We start from the raw sequence: 19,203 nt of genomic DNA on the forward strand, positions 1-19,203 counted from the left end.
ATAGTGTTATTTAGCTGTTAAATGAACTAATCCTAAAGCTGACCTTCCTCTAAATTTCTTGCTATGTGAGATCATATATTTTCCTTATTAAGACAATAGAATCTGGAATGGAGGGGAAACTAATGAGTTTAGTATTAGGGACGTTGAGGTGATGGCAGGATAGCATCCTTTCACATTGCTGAAGCTCAAGAGATGTCAAAATTAAACTTGAATTTGGGAGTCATCTACGGGGAAATATTATATAACAACACATCTGGGAAGATAATCCTATACCTGAAACAGTATCTCCGTGCTTGAGGAATTTTGTAGTATAACAAAACATTATACTTGGACAAGTGTAGCCATCTCCTAATTGGATATGCGCTGTCCCAGGTCCTCACCTGTCACCCATCCTGGGAAAGGAAGACCATAGGGGTGGTAGGAACCTGCTAGCAAGGGAGAGCAAATACACTGAGGAAGTAATGACACCACCTGGGTCCTCAGACCCTGCTCTCCTCAAGCCTGGATATGGACATGCATCTGCCTATGACTTACACGTTCTAATTTTGCATAGATGACTATGAACATGGATTATAAGAAACTTCTAAATTTACTTTTTTTTTTAAAGATTTTATTTATTTATTTGACAGAGAGAGATCACAAGTAGGCACAGAGGCAGGCAGAGAGAGAGAGAGAGGAGGAAGCAGGCTCCCTGCTGAGCAGAGAGCCTGATGCAGGACTCGATCCCAGGACCCTGAGATCATGACCTGAGCCGAAGGCAGCGGCTCAACCCACTGAGCCACCCAGGCGCCCTACTTTTTTTTTTTTTTTAAGATTTTATTTATCTGAGAGAGAGTGAGAGAGACCATGAGAGGGGAGAATGTCAGAGGGAGAAGCGGACTTCCTAAGCAGCTGGGATCCCGATGCGGGAGATCCTGGTACTCTGGGATCATGACCTGAGCCGAAGATAGTTACCAGCCTTGGACCAGCCAAGCCACCCAGGCACCCTAAATTTATTGACTCTTATCTAGCTTTTAGTATACAATTGTTCCAGCAAACTATGGTTCATCCTCTCATAGACATCCTACGTGTAATACTGGGAAAGCCCCATAGGGAGCCCCAGGGTCAACAAAATGAACACCATGAAGTACCAAGGAAATAGTCAATGTAGCAGATGGAGTCTCTAGTGCCCAAGGTGATCCGTGGTTAGGAGATAGTTTTGGGGGTGCCTGGGAGGCTCAGTCAATTGAGTGCAGGGATCTTGATTTTGGTTCAGGTCACAATCTTTGGCTGGTGTTCCCTGCCCCCACCATGAGCTCCACACTCAGGTGGAGTCTGCTTGAGATTCTTTCCCTCTCCCTCTGCCCCTCCCTTCACTCATGCACTGGCGCGCGCTCTCTCTCTAAGATAAATAAATAAAATCTTAAAAAAAAAAAAGATTAAAAAAAATCTGATACAGAGAAAGAGACAGCACAGCAGGGGGAGCTGCAGGGGAAGAGGGAGAAGCAAACACCCCGCTGAGCAGGGAGACTGATGTGGGGCTGGTTCCCAGGACCCCAAGATCATGATCTGAGCTGAAAGCAGATAGTTAACTGACCCAGGCACTCAGACACCCTTAAATTAAATAAATAAAATCTTAAAAAAAAAAAAAAGAAGATAGATTTGGAAGATACTAATCTATAGGGCACTAGTTTATTGATACTTTAAGAAAATATATGGGGATACTTAAAGAATTAATTTTTGAAATGCCGTTTAGATATAACTTTTCCAAAGGCATATCCAGTGGGTAAACGCACATATCTGCCTAATACTTACAGTGAAACCTATACTTTACCTGAGACATCTTCAAAATGGGTTTTTAAGTTGTCACTGCTGGGCCTGCATTGAAATTACTCTTGCTTCCCTAAGCCCCCCCCCCCCCCAAATACATTTTCATGAGCTGGAAGAGCAAATGCAATCTTAAAGATGGCTAACTTCAGTCTTGCAGTTATTTAGAAAGGATCTGGCTTCAAACATTGTTTGCAGGCAGAATTTCTAATTGGCTAGGACCAAGGACGGTATTTAAAGATGACTCAGTGGTACGGCCTGGGGCGGGGGATGATGGGGAAAGACCAGGCAGTGGTCTCTCTAAAAGAAGTCTTAGGCCCGTTTTCATCATATTGAGGTTCTGAGGCCCAGAGCCGCCGCAAACTAGGAGGTGCTGTCCAGTGTAAGAATATCTGAGACCCCGAGAAATGCACCTTCAAATGATCCGATTGGAGGCGGCTAAAACCCAACTCCCCTCAACCCCCACCCCCAGCTCCAGGCCAGGATTTCCGCCAAGAATTCCAAAGCCACGGTCCAACTGGGGGCCTAGCCGGGTGACCTTCGCCAGGCTCCAGAATTCCCCTTGGGACGTCCCCGAGGCCCTGTTCCGGACTCTGCCGGGGCTCACCGGTGCCCTCGGCCCCGGATGCTCGGGACCGCCTTCGGGACGCATCCCGCAGCGCATCTTTAGTCCGGGAGTCAGGACATCCTTTCCGCCCCGCGGGACACCGCCCCGGCCCCTCCCGCTCCCGCCGCCCCACCCAGGCCGGCAGCACCACGCCCACCGGGGGGGTCCCGGGCGGGGCCGGGGATGCCCTCCCGCGGCTGCACCACCCCCAGCCGGCGGCCCGAGGGCTTCCCGAGGCCCGGAGCCCCGCCCGCCACCCCTCCCCCGGCCGCCGCAGGCCCCGGGCCCCGCCGCCCCTCCCCGGGCGCCGCCCGCCGAGGCCGCCTCTGCAGCTGGCCGCGCGGCCGGCCCGCGCCCGCCGCCGCGCGCTGATTGGCTGACGGGTGCCGGCGGCGGCGCTGAGTGGCCGGGCAGATTCGCTGGGTCAGGGCTGCAGAGGCGCCTGGCGCACCGGCCGGAGCGGAGCCGCGGCGCGCGCTCGCCCCGGACGCGGGCCGGCCGGCCGCCAGCCAGCCTGAGCGAGCGGCCCGGGACGTCGAGGGGGCCCGCGCGGCGCGCCAGGCGCCGCCGCCCTGGCCGCCATGTGCTCCCAGCTCTGGTTCCTGACGGACCGGCGCATCCGCGAGGACTACCCGCAGGTGCAGATCCTGCGCGCCCTCCGGCAGCGCTGCTCCGAGCAGGACGTGCGCTTCCGGGCGGTGCTCATGGACCAGATCGCCGTCACCGTCGTCGGCGGCCACCTCGGTGAGCGAGGCGGGCCCCGGGAGGGCGGGGAGGCGCGTCGGGGTCCCCGGGAGTCGGCCGGTGGGCGCGCGCACCCGGGCTTCCTCCAGCCAAGTCTCCTTCGGGTCCCCCAGACTAGCAGCCCTCCCCCGCGAGCCCTCCTTGGGTTAGAGAAAGCCCCTAACCTTGAGGGCTGCCTTTGACCACCACCGTCCGCCCTGAGGCCAAGATTTGAGAACGGGATTCCGCGTACTTAGGGGACTTTGTTTTGGGAGGAACTCGAATTCGCCTGAAGCTGCATGGAGGTCCGAGGAAAATCAAGCTGCAAACCCCGTATTTGCAAATTCTGCTCGCATTCGTGCCCTGTCAGGATAGCTTTTTAGAAACCCTCACCACATTTATGAATTGCCATTACAGTGAATGTTTTAAAAAGTTTTTCAGGAGTGTGTAAGCATGAGTAATGCACTATAGAATTATCATTCCCAAACTAGGAGCCTACATAGGGGGAGAAATTTACGACTGGAGTCCCTTCTTGAGTGTGTAAGTGGGAGAGTAGACCGTTGATGGGTTTTTAAAAACTTATCCTCCTTCCTAAAAGTGTTGAATTCTGATTCCAGAAAAGCCAAGATTTCAGGCCCAGACCATTCTGGCCTCATATTTCTCCACTGCTGTGTCCAAGAGACATTTTTGGGTAAGACGTGGTTATCATCTCTGACCCTGACCTCAAAAGGTTAACTATGTGTTTTAGATATTCTTAATTATTTTTTAATACAAGCAGTCTCCTCCTGGAACCTTTGGTTTAGGAACCCCCACTAACCTGCAGTTTGAGTGGCTTCAGCCTCTACTCTGGAAGTAACCCAGCTACTTCACTGGCGATCAGATGTGGGACTGGGGGCGGGGGGAATTTGGGCCCAGTTCAGAGTGCGTTTTTAACCATACCTGGTTAAATAAGATTATAATTTGTTACTCTTCTTTAGCAGAGGAAAGGGATTCCTTTCCCTTTCTGAACAGGTGACTTAAAGGAGTTTCGAATATGTCCTGTGTATAAGGTATCTGTTCTAGGTGTTTTATTCATAAATTTATCTAAACCCTTCATAAGTAATATCAGACTGGATAGCCCCCCGATAAATATACTACAAGCTTTAGGTGTCATACGTTTAGTCTAAAACTGTGTGTCATCTATAAGGGGTACTGTCTGTTGAGTCTTGATTTGCTAAAACTCTTACAGTTAGTTAATGTAGAACTGGATTCCAGAACAAGCAGTTTGCAAATCTGGTTTCTTAGCACAGCTTTGCTGCTAACAAGTATCTTGGCTTTGCCTTGAGGAGGTCACTTAATGTCTTTGAATCTCAGGTTTCTTGTTTATATAAAACTAAGGGTTGAGGTGGTTCTAGCTCTAAAATCGTTCAGTGGAATTATGTTATCTTTTACTGATCTAGATCTAGGATATACATCTTTCTACCCCCAGCGTTAGTTTGTTTCCTCTTCATTTTATTGATTTATTTTGCAGCGTGTAAAGATGCCTTTTTTGAGGTACAGCAGTTGAAGTTCCACATCATATTTCTGTTGTAGACCCATCTGGCATTCTGTGAAGGAGTAGGGAAATTCTCTCTGTTTTGTGTCTAAAACCCCATTTGAGGAGCGCCTGGTTGGCTCAGTTGGTAGAACATGTAGCTCTTGATCTTGGGGGGTTGTGAGTTTGAGTACTATGTTGGGCATGGAGGTTACTTTTTTAAAAATTTTAAAAAACAAACCATTTTAAAGAATTGGTCCTAGAGAAAGAAAATTGTTTTCTTTTTCAGCAGGAAAACCCTTTAAACCTTTTACTTAGTGTCTTAAATTTTACAGGAATTCATGTGTGAATGTATCTCCGTCTCTTTGCAAACCAGAAGTTACTTCTTTCTAAACTACGAGAAAATAGTCGCTGGAGTAACTGCAGGCAGGCATTTTTTGAAGGAGTTTTAATCTTTTGTTAATTCAGAGATACCCAGACACAATTCATGACACGTAAAACAAATCTATCAGATCACTCTTTCTGCCATCCAAAGCAGTGATGAGATTTATTTGTCATGGGGGTGGGTTAATTGAAGCCCAAGGGGTAAGCTCTGTGTAAAGAGTGAGCTCCTTTGCTTGTTGCTGTAATCATGAAGCCCAAGGGGTAAGCTCTGTGCAAAGAGTGAGCTCCTTGCTCAGTGCTGTAATCATGACTCGAACAGGGTCTTTCAGTAATAGGCACTCAGTGAATATTTTTTTGAGTGAATAAAGGTATGCGCTCTATTTCCCAGTATCTTCTATCGTCAGACTACAGAAAAGCCTTGGCAATTTGCTGAGCCAAGTATTCCTCTGGAGTAAACTCTAGAACTTACTGGCTTTGAAATGCAGAAATAGTTACTGATATTAATGACATTTCCCATTTGCAAATTATTGAGGGTGAGAGCTGGGAAAGCCTTTAAGATCATCCATCCTGACCCTTTCGTTTTACTAATGAAGGACCCAACGCTCAAAGATACTCAGTGCCATCCAGCTGGTTAGCAGCTAACTACAGTTCAAGACCCAATCTAATTCCCGTCTCTGGATACAGATTAAGCATGTGCAAGGGCATTTGCAGCCCATGGTACCTTTTTCCGTGCATGTGGAATTGAACTGAGTTACCTGAGGCTAGACAGTGACTTTGCAAAGTGATTTTAAAATTTAGGAAATTAGGGGCGCCTGGGTGGCTCAGTGGGTTAAGCCTCTGCCTTCAGCTCAGGTAATGATCCCAGGGTCCTGGGATGGAGGTTCACATTGGGCTCTCTGCTCAGCAGGGAGCCTGCTTCCCCCGCTCTCTCTCTGTCTGCCTCTCTGCCTACTTGTGATCTCTGTCAAGTAAATAAATAAAATCTTAAAAAAAAAACATTTAGGAAGTTAAGGCACCCCCTTTACCAAGTCTCCTTCTCGAGATTAGTGCAAGGGGGTCCATGCAGGAGTCCCTTTGGGACAGTCGGAGCAGGATATCAGCCAATTACTTAAATTCTTTCCTAAGCTTCCCTCTGTGGAGGCTAGTAGGACCCCAAATCAGAAACGAAAATTTCAGGTTCTGTCTGGAAATAGGACTCATACAAGAGATGGAAAGTTTGGGATTTAAAGATTGCAGTTATTTAAACAAGGTAATACGAGTAAGCTGAAGATGTTGTGCACATGCAAGGTTTGTGGTGAGTGATGTTGCTGCCCCAGTGTAGGTTTGCATGGGATGAGTGGGAATGGCCGCTGGGAAGAGTTAATGACCTTCGGGCGGCTGAAGCAGTCCTGCAGGGAACGCTTTCCCTTCACCCTTCTGCAGGACGTGGCAAAATGAGAGCCATGCCCATCTCCATTCCTTCTTGGAAACCGCAAGTGGTTCATTCGTTCAACGGATATCTCTTAATTACTCTCTACCGTGGGCTAGTGTGGTGGTGCGCATGTCACCCAAATACATAGTCAGAGTCAAAGCAAAATACGCATGGTGTTTATCATGGACCAGGCAGAGGTCGGGGTTCTTTCTACAGATTAACTCTGTAAACATCAGTAAGGTATCTGGCACGTAGTACTGGCTGGCAGGACCAGGACTCAGGAATCGCAGGCTCAGCAAACTTGGTTTCCTCCCTTCCACTCCACCCCGTCCGTGCACCGCCTGCCCTGACTTCACCCGAATCCCCGCGGTGCCCATCCCCGCGGTGCCCATGGGTCTGCTCCCTCTCCCTCACCTGGCACGCTTGCATTCATTCCTCCTTCCGCTCAGCTCACATCTCTCATCTCTCTGAGGTCTTTCTTGAGCTCCCTCCCCTCCCCTCAGGCAATCCCTTTCCCATCTGCTGCCAAGTAACGTTGTTGAAAATAGCATCCATCATATTTTATTGTAATTTATCTATTTACGAAGTTTATAGTCTCTCTCTTTCGCCCTCCCTCCCTCCCTCCCTCAACGCCTGGGAATCCCCCAGATGTGTGCTCCATAACTGGTACCCAGTAGGCCTCCGGTTAATGTTTGGATGGTTGAGTGAAGGGCCTGAGAGGCTAATTTGAAGCATAGGGGACTTTTGCCATAATTAGGTTCTGTTTGGGAAATCATGTTTGGATGTGTGAATGTTGTTGTGATGAGCCGTTCTCTGAGGGCACAGTCACCCGTGCAAATTAAGTTCTTTGACCACCCACGGGCCTTTACAACGACAATTTCTGGTCTCAGGAAACAAGTATAGTCACAAACTCAGGGACAGGCATCAAGACCGGAAAAATGCGTCTGACCTGGAAATGAGGGTGTGTAACAGTTTGTCTCTGAGGAGCAGAATGATTCAGCATTCCTTGCCTTCCTTTCCGAGCTGAAACCTTGGTGGCCATATGGCGATTTCTAGGTCAGGTTCTTTTTTAAGTAAATTTTTATTTACTTATTTAAGATTTATTTATTTATTTTGGGGGGGTGGGCACCTGCGAGTAGGGGGAGGGGCAGAGGGAGAGAGTCCTTTCAAGCAGATACCCTGCTGAGCACGGAGCCCTTCATTGGGGGTTCAGACCCTGGGAGATCATGACCCTAGCTGAAACCAAGAGTCAGACACCCAACCGACTGAACCACCCAGGTGCCCCTAGGTCAGGTTCTTTAAATTAAGGTGTCTGGGATACTTTTCCTTGGTTCCTTGTAGTAATCAGGTGAGTAAGATTGAAATATTTGGGTGGGGGGAATCCTAACTGAATTGGAGGAAAAGGTCATATTGCAGACTTCCAGAAGACAACAGAGGCCTCATGGAGAAGGGAAGGACTCCCGTTGCTATGTAAGCAGGCACTAGCAGACAAGGATACCATGCTAACCTAGGGCACAGAGGTCGATCTTTGACCTCTCTGCCAAAGGCCTGTGCCTGACACCCTGTAATCTGAATAAACCACCATACAGGACTAGTGGATGAGTCAGAGAGCGGATGCAGGCCCCTACCTTGTACTGTTTCTAAGCGGATATGAGTACTGAACGGATAGTCTTTACCCCGAGCGTCCTCGTTTATATCCATGGGCCAATCTCAAGGACTGAATGAAGGTGGATCGGATGTGTAGTTTATGATTCTCTTTTTTTTAAAGATTTTATTTATTTACTTGACAGAGAGAGATCACAAGTAGGCAGAGAGGCAGGCAAAGAGAGGGGAGGGGGAGAAGCAGGCTCCCCGCTGAGCAGAGAGCCCGATTCGGGGCTCGATCCCAGGACCCTGAGATCATGAACTGAGCTGAAGGCAGAGGCTTTAACCCACTGAGCCGCCCAGGCGCCCCTCGTTTATGATTCTTACAGTAGTTTTTAGGGATACCTCATAAACTGTGTCGGAAAGAGTTCTAGAGCCAGTAGACTGGGATCCTGAGTAGATCTCAAAGCCTTACTTACAGATCTGGACCACCTCTTGCCACTACCATCGCACTTCCATCAGATTGGTTAGGCTTGCCTGGTGGGAGAGGTGGAGCCATCATCAGAGATGTCCGTGTCCTGCCCATCCATCTACACCTCCTGCCCATCCATCTACACCTCGTCCTTGGCCCTCCCCTTAGCAGGGAGTCCAGTGACATTCCAGTAGGGCACTGCTAGCTCACCGCACTCCACCCCCTTCTCCAGGGGCTAAGTGTGCCACCTTGCCCACTTCGCTGAGAAACTTCACCTTATTACTTTAACACAAACCTACAGCGTGGTCTGAAGTTTTCCATCTATTTCTATTTGATCCTTCATTATCAAAAAGTAACTCAAGAACCTCCCCACACACACCAAGAGAAAGTGATAAATTTAAGTTACTTTGCATTGAGGAACTAACAAGAATAATGGTTCTTTATTTCTGCAACTCTGTTATTAATGCTCCAATATCTTTTACGTGCCTTGATCTTCACAACCATCCTACTTGTTCCACAGCTGTTGCCTGCCCATCTCTGCCAGGCCCTGTGCTAGGTACTGGAGGTAGAATGAAGAGGACGAACACAACCTCCATCCTCATGGTTAAGATTTCCATCATTCATTTGGTCAGCAAATACCTGCTGATTACCTGCTGTGTGTAATGTATCATTCTAGGTACTAGAAACTGACACCCAGAGAGACCGGGTGCCTGCCTCTCCAGGAAATTACAGTCTAGATGGGAGAGAGAGGATATAAACAAGATAAGTCAAATATATAGTATGTTGGTGAAAAGGGCTAAGGAGGAAAAAGCAGGGAAGGGGAATGGAAGGATAGGATGTTTCTGGAGGTAGAGGAGGGGATGCAGTTTTGGATGGGGGGCTGGGGTGATCCTTAGCTAGGAGCTAATGTTCAAGTAAAGACCTGAAGGAGGTGAGGAAGCAAGCCATTTAGGTGCCTGGGATTAGGGGCGCCCGGGTGGCTCAGTAAGTTGTGTCTGCCTTCAGCTCAGGTCAGGATCGTGGGGTCCTGGCATTGGGCCCCACTTCAGGCTCCCTGCTCAGGGGAGAGCCTGCTTCTCCCTCTGCCTCTGTCCCTGCCCCCACTTCTGCTCGCTTCCTCTTCTCTCTGTCTGAAATAAATAAAATCTTTTAAAAAATTGATATCTGGGATTAGAGTAGTCTAGGGAAGAGGGAGCGACAAACCAGCCTGTGGCCAGAGCGGAGTGAACCACCAAGGGCAAGTATTAGGAGAGAAGGTCAGAAAAGTGGAGGATAGGGCGCCTGGGTGGCTCAGTGGGTTAAGCCACTGCCTTTGGCTCAGGTCATGATCTCAGGGTCCTGGGATCGAGTCCCACATCGGGCTCTCTGCTCAGCAGGGAGCCTGCTTCCTCCTCTCTCTCTCTGCCTGCCTCTCTGCCTACTTGTGATCTCTCTCTGTCAAATAAATAAATAAAATCTTTAAAAAAAAAAAAAAAAAGAAAAGTGGAGGATAGGGGGAAAAGTGCCAATGTATAGGGCCTTGTGGGTCATGGAAGGATTTTTATTTTTTATTTGTTTAAGTAGGCCCCATGCCTAGTGTGGACCCCAACATGGGGCTTGAACTTACAACCCCAAGATCAATACCTGAGCTGAGGTCAAGAGTTGGACACTTCGCCGACTGAGCCACCAGGTGCCCTGGTCATGGAAGGACTTTGTATTTTACTCTGGATGTGCTGGGAATCTGTTGAAGGGTTTTGAGCAGAGGGGGGACATCATCTCCCTTATGGTCACAGGATCATTTTGATCACAGTGTTGAGAACGGACAGATGGTAGTGAGGGCAGAGGCAGGGAGATCACTGAGGTCATTGCTACAATTCAGGTCTGGAGAGATGATAATTGTTGGATTAGAATGATTTCAGGGGAGGAGGTGCATAGTGGCTGGATTTTGGATAGACTTAGAAGACGAAGTTGTCAGGACTTGCCTGACATCAGATGTTGGATGTTCAGGAGGACTCCAGTGTGTCTGTCCTGAGCAGCTAGAAGAATAATGTGCCATTTACGCATATGGAAAGGGTATAGGAGTAGGTTTGGATAGGTGGTGAGGATCAGGATTGAGTCCGAGATGCCTGTGAGACATCCAAGTGGGAAATGTCATGTAGGCAGTTTCATCTTGCTGGGGATATAGAGCAAGCCCTGGCCTGAAGATATCCAAAGTAAAAGCATCTGCAGACACCTGGCAAGGGAATGCCTCCAGATAGAAGAGAGAAGAGGTCCAGGGACTGAGCAGCCGGCAAAGAATCCTCAGTATATGGGATGAAGAAATCCAGGAGTGAGTGGCATCTTGGAAGCCAAGTGGAGAAAGTAGTCAAAGAGGGAAGACGTGATCAGACGGTGTCAGGTTTTGCTGGTTGATCAAGTCAGATGAGGGGTGAGAATGGACCACTGGATTTAGCAATGTGGCCTTAGCGTCGGGTGTCCCTGAGAAGTCTCATGACGTAATGGAAACCAGGGAATACACACGGTTTTAAAGAGTCTTGTAAAGGGAAGGCGAGAAATGCATTGATAGCCAGCTGGAAGCTGAATTGTGTTTCTCCCCCCAATTTTCTCTCTCACTCTGCCTTCTGAGGTTACAGCAAGAAGGCAGCTGTCTGCAAGCCAGGAGCAGGGCCCTCACCAGAACCCAGTCATGCCAGCATCCTATCAGACTTCCAGTCCCTAGAACCAGGAGAAATAAATGTCTCTCTCTCTCTTTTTTTTTTTTTTTAAGATTTTATTTATTTATTTGACAGACAGAGACCACAAGTAGGCAAAGAGGCAGGCAGAGAGAGAGAGAGAGAGGAGGAAGCAGGCTCCCTGCTGAGCAGAGAGCCTGATGCGGGACTCGATCCCAGGACCCTGAGATCATGACCCGAAGGCAGTGGCTTAACCCACTGAGCCACCCAGGCACCCGAAATAAATGTCTCTTGCTCAAGCCACCCAGTCTGTGGTATTTTGTTACAGCAGCCTGAGATGACTCAAACCTTGCTCAGACGGGAGATGGGTTTGGGATGCTCTCGTTTTTCTTGAAGACGAGAGAAATAACAGCATGTTGTATGTTGCGTGAGTGATCCAATGGTGACAAATTGATGATGCAGGGGAAATAGGTGAATCGTCCAAGCAATGTTTGAAGTGAGTGAGAGGGGTTGGGATCTATTGCATATTTTCAAGGAATTAACCTGAGCTAGGAGCAAGGGCACTTCAGCTGTTCTTTTTTTTTTTTTTTTTAAATATTTTATTTATTTATTTGAGAGAGAGAGAGACAGTGAGAGAGAGCATGAGCGAGGAGAAGGTCAGAGGGAGAAGCAGACTCCCCATGCAGCTGGGAGCCCGATGCGGGACTCGATCCCAGGACTCCGGGATCATGACCTGAGCCGAAGGCAGTCGTCCAACCAACTGAGCCACCCAGGCGTCCCTACTTCAGCTGTTCTAAGAGAGAAGGTAACCTATAAGACCCAGGTGCGGGCAGGTAGGCAGATGTGCTTGTGGGAGCTTGTAGAGAAGTTCCTTTCTGATTGCTTCAGTTTCTCTCCTCGCAGTAGGAAGAGGGAGAAGGAGAGGGAGGGAGGAAGTAGCAGGATGAAAAGTGAAATCGTTGTCTTGGGTCAGGGAGAACGAATGGACTGGGGAAATAGGGTGCTTGCCATGCAGCAGGAAGGATGCCCTTGAGACCAGTCAGCAGGTCTGTGTGTTTTCTCCGTATTCCATTGCGCAGGAGGGCACACGAGGTAGGCTGAGTTGGATCGGTCTAACCAGGGACATGGTTTAGCCAAGCAAGGAACGGGTACAGGATCTGAGGACATACCGTCGGTTTGCAAATACATGCTATGGTGTCCAAATGTGGACTTGAAATAGGTTAAGAGGGGAAGTGAGGGACAGTGCAAAGGCGGGGACCCATGCACAGTAGTTCCTGGAATCAAAGATAGTAAGCCAGAAAGGGAGGAGACAGTGACTAGAATTATGATGAGTGCATGAAGTCTGGAATCACCCAGAGTCGTGGCTGAGGCTGGGTGGTGGATAGCATCCTTGGAGGAAATGAGGTCAGGAAAGGGACCTGGGCATTGGAAGAATTTTGCCCAGAGATATCTCTCTCTCTATATATACACACACACACACACACACACACACATATTTATGATTTTATTTATTTATTTGACAGAGAGAGAGAGACGGCGAGAGAGGGAGCAGAAGCAGGGGGAGTGGGAGAGGGAGAAGCAGGTTTCCTGCTGAGCCCAGAGCCTTATGGGGGGCTCGATCCCAGGACCCTGGGATCATGACCTGAGCCGAAGGCAGAGGCTTAACGACTGAGCCACCCAGGCGCCCCTGCCCAGGAATGTTGAAATCACCACCAGCTGTGACAGCATGGGGGGCCCCTGAGTCAGGAGCTAAAGCTCCAGGGATGGAGGTGGGTGGCTGGGGTTCCTGATGACTTGCACAAGGAGAGTGATGACAGCCCGGCCCAGAGTTTTAGGGGAGGGAGAGGAGGATAGCCTGGAAGCCACGGTGAAGAGCAAGGAGCATCTCTCCCACTGGCAGGCTCAGGAATCCCAGCGGCCAGGGAGAGAGAACAACCACAACTGGGAAGGGACACTGGGGAAGCATCGTTACTGGGGAGAGCCGGGGGTCAGCTGCACTCAGGAGAAGAAGGCAAAGGGAACACTCACCAGAAAGGTCAAGGATAGGGGATTTGCTGCCCCTTGCATCCCAGAGGGGAGTGCAAAGGGGAGAAGGAGTGGAAGAAGGGAGCAGAAAAGACAATGTCAGAGCCAGGTGGGGTTTAGCATCTAGCGAAATGAGGCTGCCTTGGAGACTGGAGTCTTGGGTGATCGATACACGAAAGGGATAAGGGGTTTGCTGAGCTTTGTCTTCATGGTTGCAAGGAAGCTGGTGTTGGTAGGATGGGGGGGTGGGATGGGGATTGGGCGACAGTTGCCAAGTTCTGGGACTCTTCCATTTGACAGAAGAGGAAACTGATCCCCGGAGAGGCGTGTGTCTTGCCAAGTTGTTAAATGACAATAAGGAATTAAGTCAAGTCTCTGACTTGGAGGCCAGTGCTTTGTCCATTTCCCCATAATTGGCTTTCAGCTCAAGTCAGCCCAACCTCTTGCAGTGCCTTTATAAATACATGCGCCCTGAGATATCCCTCAGCTCAGGGCTTTGAAGATGCCAGGCCTTGACTGTGGATTTCTTTCCGAAAGGTAGATGTTATGCATTTATTTGTTTTACATATTTCTTCTGAGCCCAGAGGAACCATGAGTAAATATCTCCTTTCTGAAACTTTCCGTGGTTCTCTCTCAGAGATTATCCTGAACTGCTCCCTCCTTCTCTGCCATCCCCGTACCCTGATTCAGACGCCTGTCAGACCACTTCTCATAATGTGTTAGAATCAGTCGCCCCCTCTCCCCACCCCCTGCCCAAACCAGACTGCTAACTGCCGAACACCCAGATGCTCTGCACAGGTCAACAGCATTCATCACAGTTGTGTGTGGTCTTTCTTCTTCAATTCCAGGGATCACCCCTCCAGCCCCATGCCCAGCCTTCAAGATGGCGCCTGTTCCTCAGCTGTCGTGGCCCTTCCATGTCACTGTTGCCCTTACCATTTGGCCTCCAGCCCCATGCCCAGCCTTCAAGAGGGTGCCTGTTCCTCAGCTGTCGTGGCCCTTCCATGTCACTGTTGCCCTTACCATTTGGTGGCCCTGGGGCCCACATATGCATGGCAAGCGGGAGGGGCCAGGAAATTACTACCACGCCGCTGGAGCAGCTTTCAACCAAAGACAGTGGTGTATAAAAATTACCGGTGGCCGGCTTCCTCTCCCCTTGGGTGGGATGGCTGAGACGTGTGCCCTAAACCATTGCTTGTTGTCGTGAGTAAGCCCCAGTTGCCAAGGGGGTCCCTCACTGGACAACACCTCCTGTCTTGGCCACATCGTCTCTTCCACCCCCCACCTGGGTTTGCTGAAATTACCACTCTAATAATAAACTTCCTGCACTTGTCTCGGGGAGTGCTTCTGGCGTACCCCCTGAACTGACCCTGGACTTGGCCCGGAGTAGGAGCTAGATAAATATTTGCTGAGCAGATGTGTTGAGCGATGGACAGAATGCATCTTTAGGTTGTGTCTGTATGTCCATAAGGAGACAAGTTCCTCGTAGGCACAGATCACCTCGTTCATCCTGGTATCCCTGCTTAATAGTGTGTCTGACTCAGCCCAACAGTTCAATAAAGTTTGAAGTGAATTAAATGACCTGAAAACAGCAGTTGGTGGGGAACAAAAGGGGCCACATAGTGACTGTGGGTTTTAATGAGGTGGAGATAAGATTTCTTTGGGCAGTGAAACAAAGAGCTTTAAAAGGAAGGAGTGGTGATAGCATGTACTCCCTAAAAATAAAAATAACTTCCTTAGGAGAAAGTGGGGGTAGGGTGGAAGGCAACCAGGGGAAACCTGGAGCATCCCTGAGACGCGAGCCGGATCGTGTTTCAAATGGCACATCTTCACAGTGTGACGAGGTAATGCTGAGCTGTCCTTGCCTTATCCACTTACTCTGTTTATACTCTCGCCTCCTTTCTGACAACTTGTAGAGAGTGTCCCTGCCAGCCACTGTCGCACGGTCCTGTGAGAATAGAGGGGTTCTAAATGCTGCCAGGAGTGTGGTTCTTGCTGGCCATCTTGCCATCATGTCCTGTGCTTTTCTTACTTCTGTCTTTATTTTTTTAAAAAATATTTTATTTATTTATTTGACAGGCAGAGATCACAGGTGGGCAGAGGGGCAAGTAGAGGCAGAGGGGGAAGCAGGCTCCCTGCTGAGCAGAGAGCCCAATGCGGGGCTCAATCCCAGAACCCCAAGATCATGACCTGACCTGAAGGTAGAGGCTTAGTCCACTGAGCCACCCATGCGCCCCTGATTTTCTTATTTCTTCTGCTTGCTCTGTACGTGAAGGTTTTTTCCTAGTGCACTAGAAACTGGTTTGCTTTTGAAGCTTTCTCTTGTGAAGCAGGGGTTGTGTGTGCGTGTGCGTGCGTGTGTGTGTGTGTGTGTAGGCACAGGGGCCAGGAGGACAGTGACCCCTCATGCCTCAGTTCCTCGTTAGCATGGAGACTTGCAGATTCAGATCTGTTGCAGGGATCCATATGACAAGAAATCTTTCATTTATTTATTTACCTAATTAAAAAAAAAAAAGATTGAGTGGAGAGAGCAGAGCAGGGAGGACAGAGGACAAGGAAGAGAGAAACTCTAAGCAGACTCGGAGCAGAGTGCAGAGCCTGATGCAGGGCTCCGTCTCCCAACCCTGAGATCACAACCTAAGCCAAAACCAAGAGTTGGGGGCTTCACCAACTGCGTCTCCACAGTGTCCTTAATTTTTTTTTTAAGTAATCTCTATACCCAGTGTGGGGCTTAAACCCACAACTCTGAGATCAAGAGCCACATGCTCTACTGACTGAACCAGTCAGGTGCCCTGAGAAATTTTTCATTTAAACGAGGTAAGAGGTGTGAAAGGTCTCAGTAGAGTACCGAAAATACAACAGGTGCTCCATAAAAATTCTCAACCAGTTTCCGATCTGAGTGTCTGCCCTGTGGACTGTCCGTATATTTTCTGTTTCCTTCTATGGGTATGAAGGATTGAGGATGGTCCTTAAGTTTTAGAGCTCTACTTTCTAAGAGTGATTTGCTTCTTTCTAAAGCTATTTCTTGGTATTACAGAGTACATTTCTTTGCTGTTGTATGTACAATGTGAAAGTCTAGTTTTGTAGAATTAATTTAATTTGATACATGAGATAGAAAAGAACAGGCCCAGTTCTTTGAGAAAAGTCCCATTTTTCCAGGGCGCTTGGGTGGCTCATTCATTAAGTGTCTGCCTTTGGCCCAGGTCATAGTCCCAGGGTCCTGGGTTCGCACACTGTGTTGGACTCCCTGCTCAGCAGGAAGCCTGCTTCTCCCTCTCCCATTTCCCCTGCTTGGGTTTCTTCTCTCTCTGTCTCCCTCTGTCAAATAAATAAATAAATAATCTTAAAAAAAAAAACAAGTCCCATTTTTCTATCTTGTTTTTAATGTAGTACAATATTTCCAAATATAAATAACAGTTCAAAAGAACATGAGAATATAATGAACCATGAAAGTAGATTATTCTTTTTAGAAGTAATACGGAAAAAATATTGTTGTGGCTTCAAATGGTTGATTTCGACTGGATTGGCCATTGGTCCCTGTACTAATTAGTTTATGGTCTGATATTTTTCATTGTCTTACCGACCTGTTTTGGGACAGAGTGATATAGTTAAAAAAAAAAAAAAAAGTGGTTTGAGGCAAAATAGTATATTTCAAGCCCAGCCTAGGAGTCTGGGAGACCCCAAATAATATTCCAGAAACAGCTCTGCTCCCTTCCTCTTGCCCTGTTCCCCACGACAAGGTGATGCCCACTGGGCACTAGTCACATGAGATCCCTTGTTCTCTGAGGCCATGAGCCTCTCATTGCTGAGCGCTTTCCCTACAAGCAGCCGCAGCCAAGCAGAGCCCTGCCCGCCCGCATGGCCTGCATCAGCTCTTCACTCCCTTGGCTTAAGGCCTGTAGACGGCAGTGAAAATGTTAAGGACTCCGGGAAAGGTGACATATTTAAGCCACATCCTGTATTAAGTTCGTCAGGTCCTTTCCTGAGAGCAGATAGGGATGGGACAAGGGGGAGCCATTACTAAGTGGCTCAAGGTCTCAGAACTTGGCAGCAGGTTTGCCAAGAGCCAACCTCACACCCAAGTTGTCCTTGGCCGTGGCTGTGTGGATCCGCAGTTCGTGTGGGTGCCACGCAAGAGTGGCTACCTCTTGTCCCCTACTTCTCGAAGTGGTGATGTCCCTAGGAGTAGGTGGCAAAGAGAACAGGGATGAACGGGGCAAGCAAAGATACCCACGGCAGGGATGCCGGCACCGTGAACACGGGCAGAGGAGGACTGTGCAGATCTGTTCCTGGGCCTGGCCCGGCCCTCAGCTCAGAGCTGGAAGCCGGCATGGTCAGAGCCCACACCTGTCTGGTTGGTGTAGAGCCTCGTCGGCCCATCTTTAACCCATTCCATTCTTCATTTATTGAAGGCTTCAGTTGGAATGAGCCAGGCCCAAAGATTTACCTTTGGAGGAGAGAGATGAAGTTCTGGTAAGATTTCCTAGGTGTCTGTGAACCTGCTTGGGGCTGAGCTGTCTCCGTCCACCTGTGGCTGGTATTTCCTGAAGCGACTGAATTCTTCTCTTCCCATTTAGAAGTTTAACTGTTCGTCTGTGGCCTCATGTTGGGACTTGAAAGCCACACGTTTCTGCTGCTTCTCATTTCTCTAGGTCACTTTTCTGTTGCAAAGCCATCTTTCTCATCAGGGGGTGCAAGCCTCCCCAAGCTGTTCCCCACCCCACCCCTCTCCTGTGCTCGGTGGAGTGTGTGTGCCGTGGCGACGCCAGCCCCCGACGTGTGGACGGCTCTGGAGAGTTTCCAGAGCAGATTTGCACATATCCCTGCATCCCTTGATGTCGTCCTGGGCTGTTGCTTCTGCCCTGAGTGTTTACTCACCGTTCTCACCCACTGGAATACTTTTCTTTCATTCTCTGCCTATCAGTTTTGAGGATGCTAATACAGGGTTTGCTTTTTTTTTCCTTTTATATTCTTTTCCCCGTGTGCTGTCAGTGGCAAAGGAACAAAGCCCGTACACGTGATGCTGTTTTCCGATGGCAAAGTGAAGATGACCTCAATGCTCTCCATAAGTCATCCCTGAGAGTTACGTTCCAGTCCCTTGGGCTCACACTGTCCGCAGAAGTTCTGGAAACAGCGTATCTTAATGATAACACCTGCCCCCTTGGGTTGAATTGACCGGAACATCTAGAATGGGAGGAAAGTGTGCAAGTTACATCCGTAGAGTAGTTTTGTGATTTTGGTTTCTTTCTTTGCTTCCTTTTGTTTTGTTTTGCTTCCTGTTTTTGTATGGACATGATTCATCCCCCCAACCCGTGGAGAAATAGTAACTTTTCCTCTGTATCTTTGTGTTCTCAGAATTTGGTTGCATAGCCCATTGCTTATGGAATAGAAGACACTGAGCTTAAAGCCTATCTATAAGATGGTTCTGACACTGTTTAAAAGGTTTTCTTTAGAGCCTTTTAAAGACTTCTTTAAGGTTCCCTGAGTCCAGCCAAATCATCCCCTGAACTCACTTCTCATTGCCCTTCCCATCCCATTTCTGGTCTCCGTGGTTCCAGATCTGTCTCCCTGTGGCTTCTGGACAGTTCAGCAAACATCAGGTACCCGTCGTGCCCACGGCACTGTTCTGGGGGCTGGAGACGCAGAAGCGAACTGACAGAGAAAACCATACTCATGGATAGCTGTGTCTCTTGGGGTCAGAGAAGACAAGCCAAGTAAGTCTTCTGCATGGAAGCCCTACAGACACTTGAAGACTGAACTCCCTGTCCTCCAGGTCTTCACTTAAAGCTCGTGCTCCCAGTTTACCAGTGAAATACAGCTCAGGTCCTTTCGCCACAGGGACCAGTTATCTTTGGATGCATTCTACTTTTGATTGATAGCGAATTGATTTTTTTTTTTTTTTTAAAGATTTATTTATTTATTTATTTGACAGAGAGAGAGATCACAAGTTAGGCAGAGAGGCAGGCAGAGAGAGAGGAGGAAGCAGGCTCCCTGCTGAGCAGAGAGCCCGATGTGGGACTCGATCCT

The 19,203-nt window shown here is 48.8% G+C and overlaps 1 protein-coding gene across 1 annotated transcript in view; it reads left to right on the forward strand.

The window, feature by feature from the left end:
- The first annotated feature begins 2,921 nt into the window (after positions 1-2,921).
- Positions 2,922-19,203, forward strand: part of RIMKLA (ribosomal modification protein rimK like family member A) — a 31,551-nt gene continuing 15,269 nt past the window's right edge. Inside the window, exon 1 of the mRNA XM_059374364.1 lies at positions 2,922-3,157. Within this exon, the coding sequence (XP_059230347.1) occupies positions 2,995-3,157 (163 nt within the window). The 5' untranslated portion in view covers positions 2,922-2,994. The remainder of the gene's footprint in view (positions 3,158-19,203) is intronic.

The sequence above is a fragment of the Mustela nigripes genome, chromosome 14 (assembly GCF_022355385.1).
Source record: "Mustela nigripes isolate SB6536 chromosome 14, MUSNIG.SB6536, whole genome shotgun sequence".
NCBI classification, from domain to species: Eukaryota; Metazoa; Chordata; class Mammalia; order Carnivora; family Mustelidae; genus Mustela; species Mustela nigripes.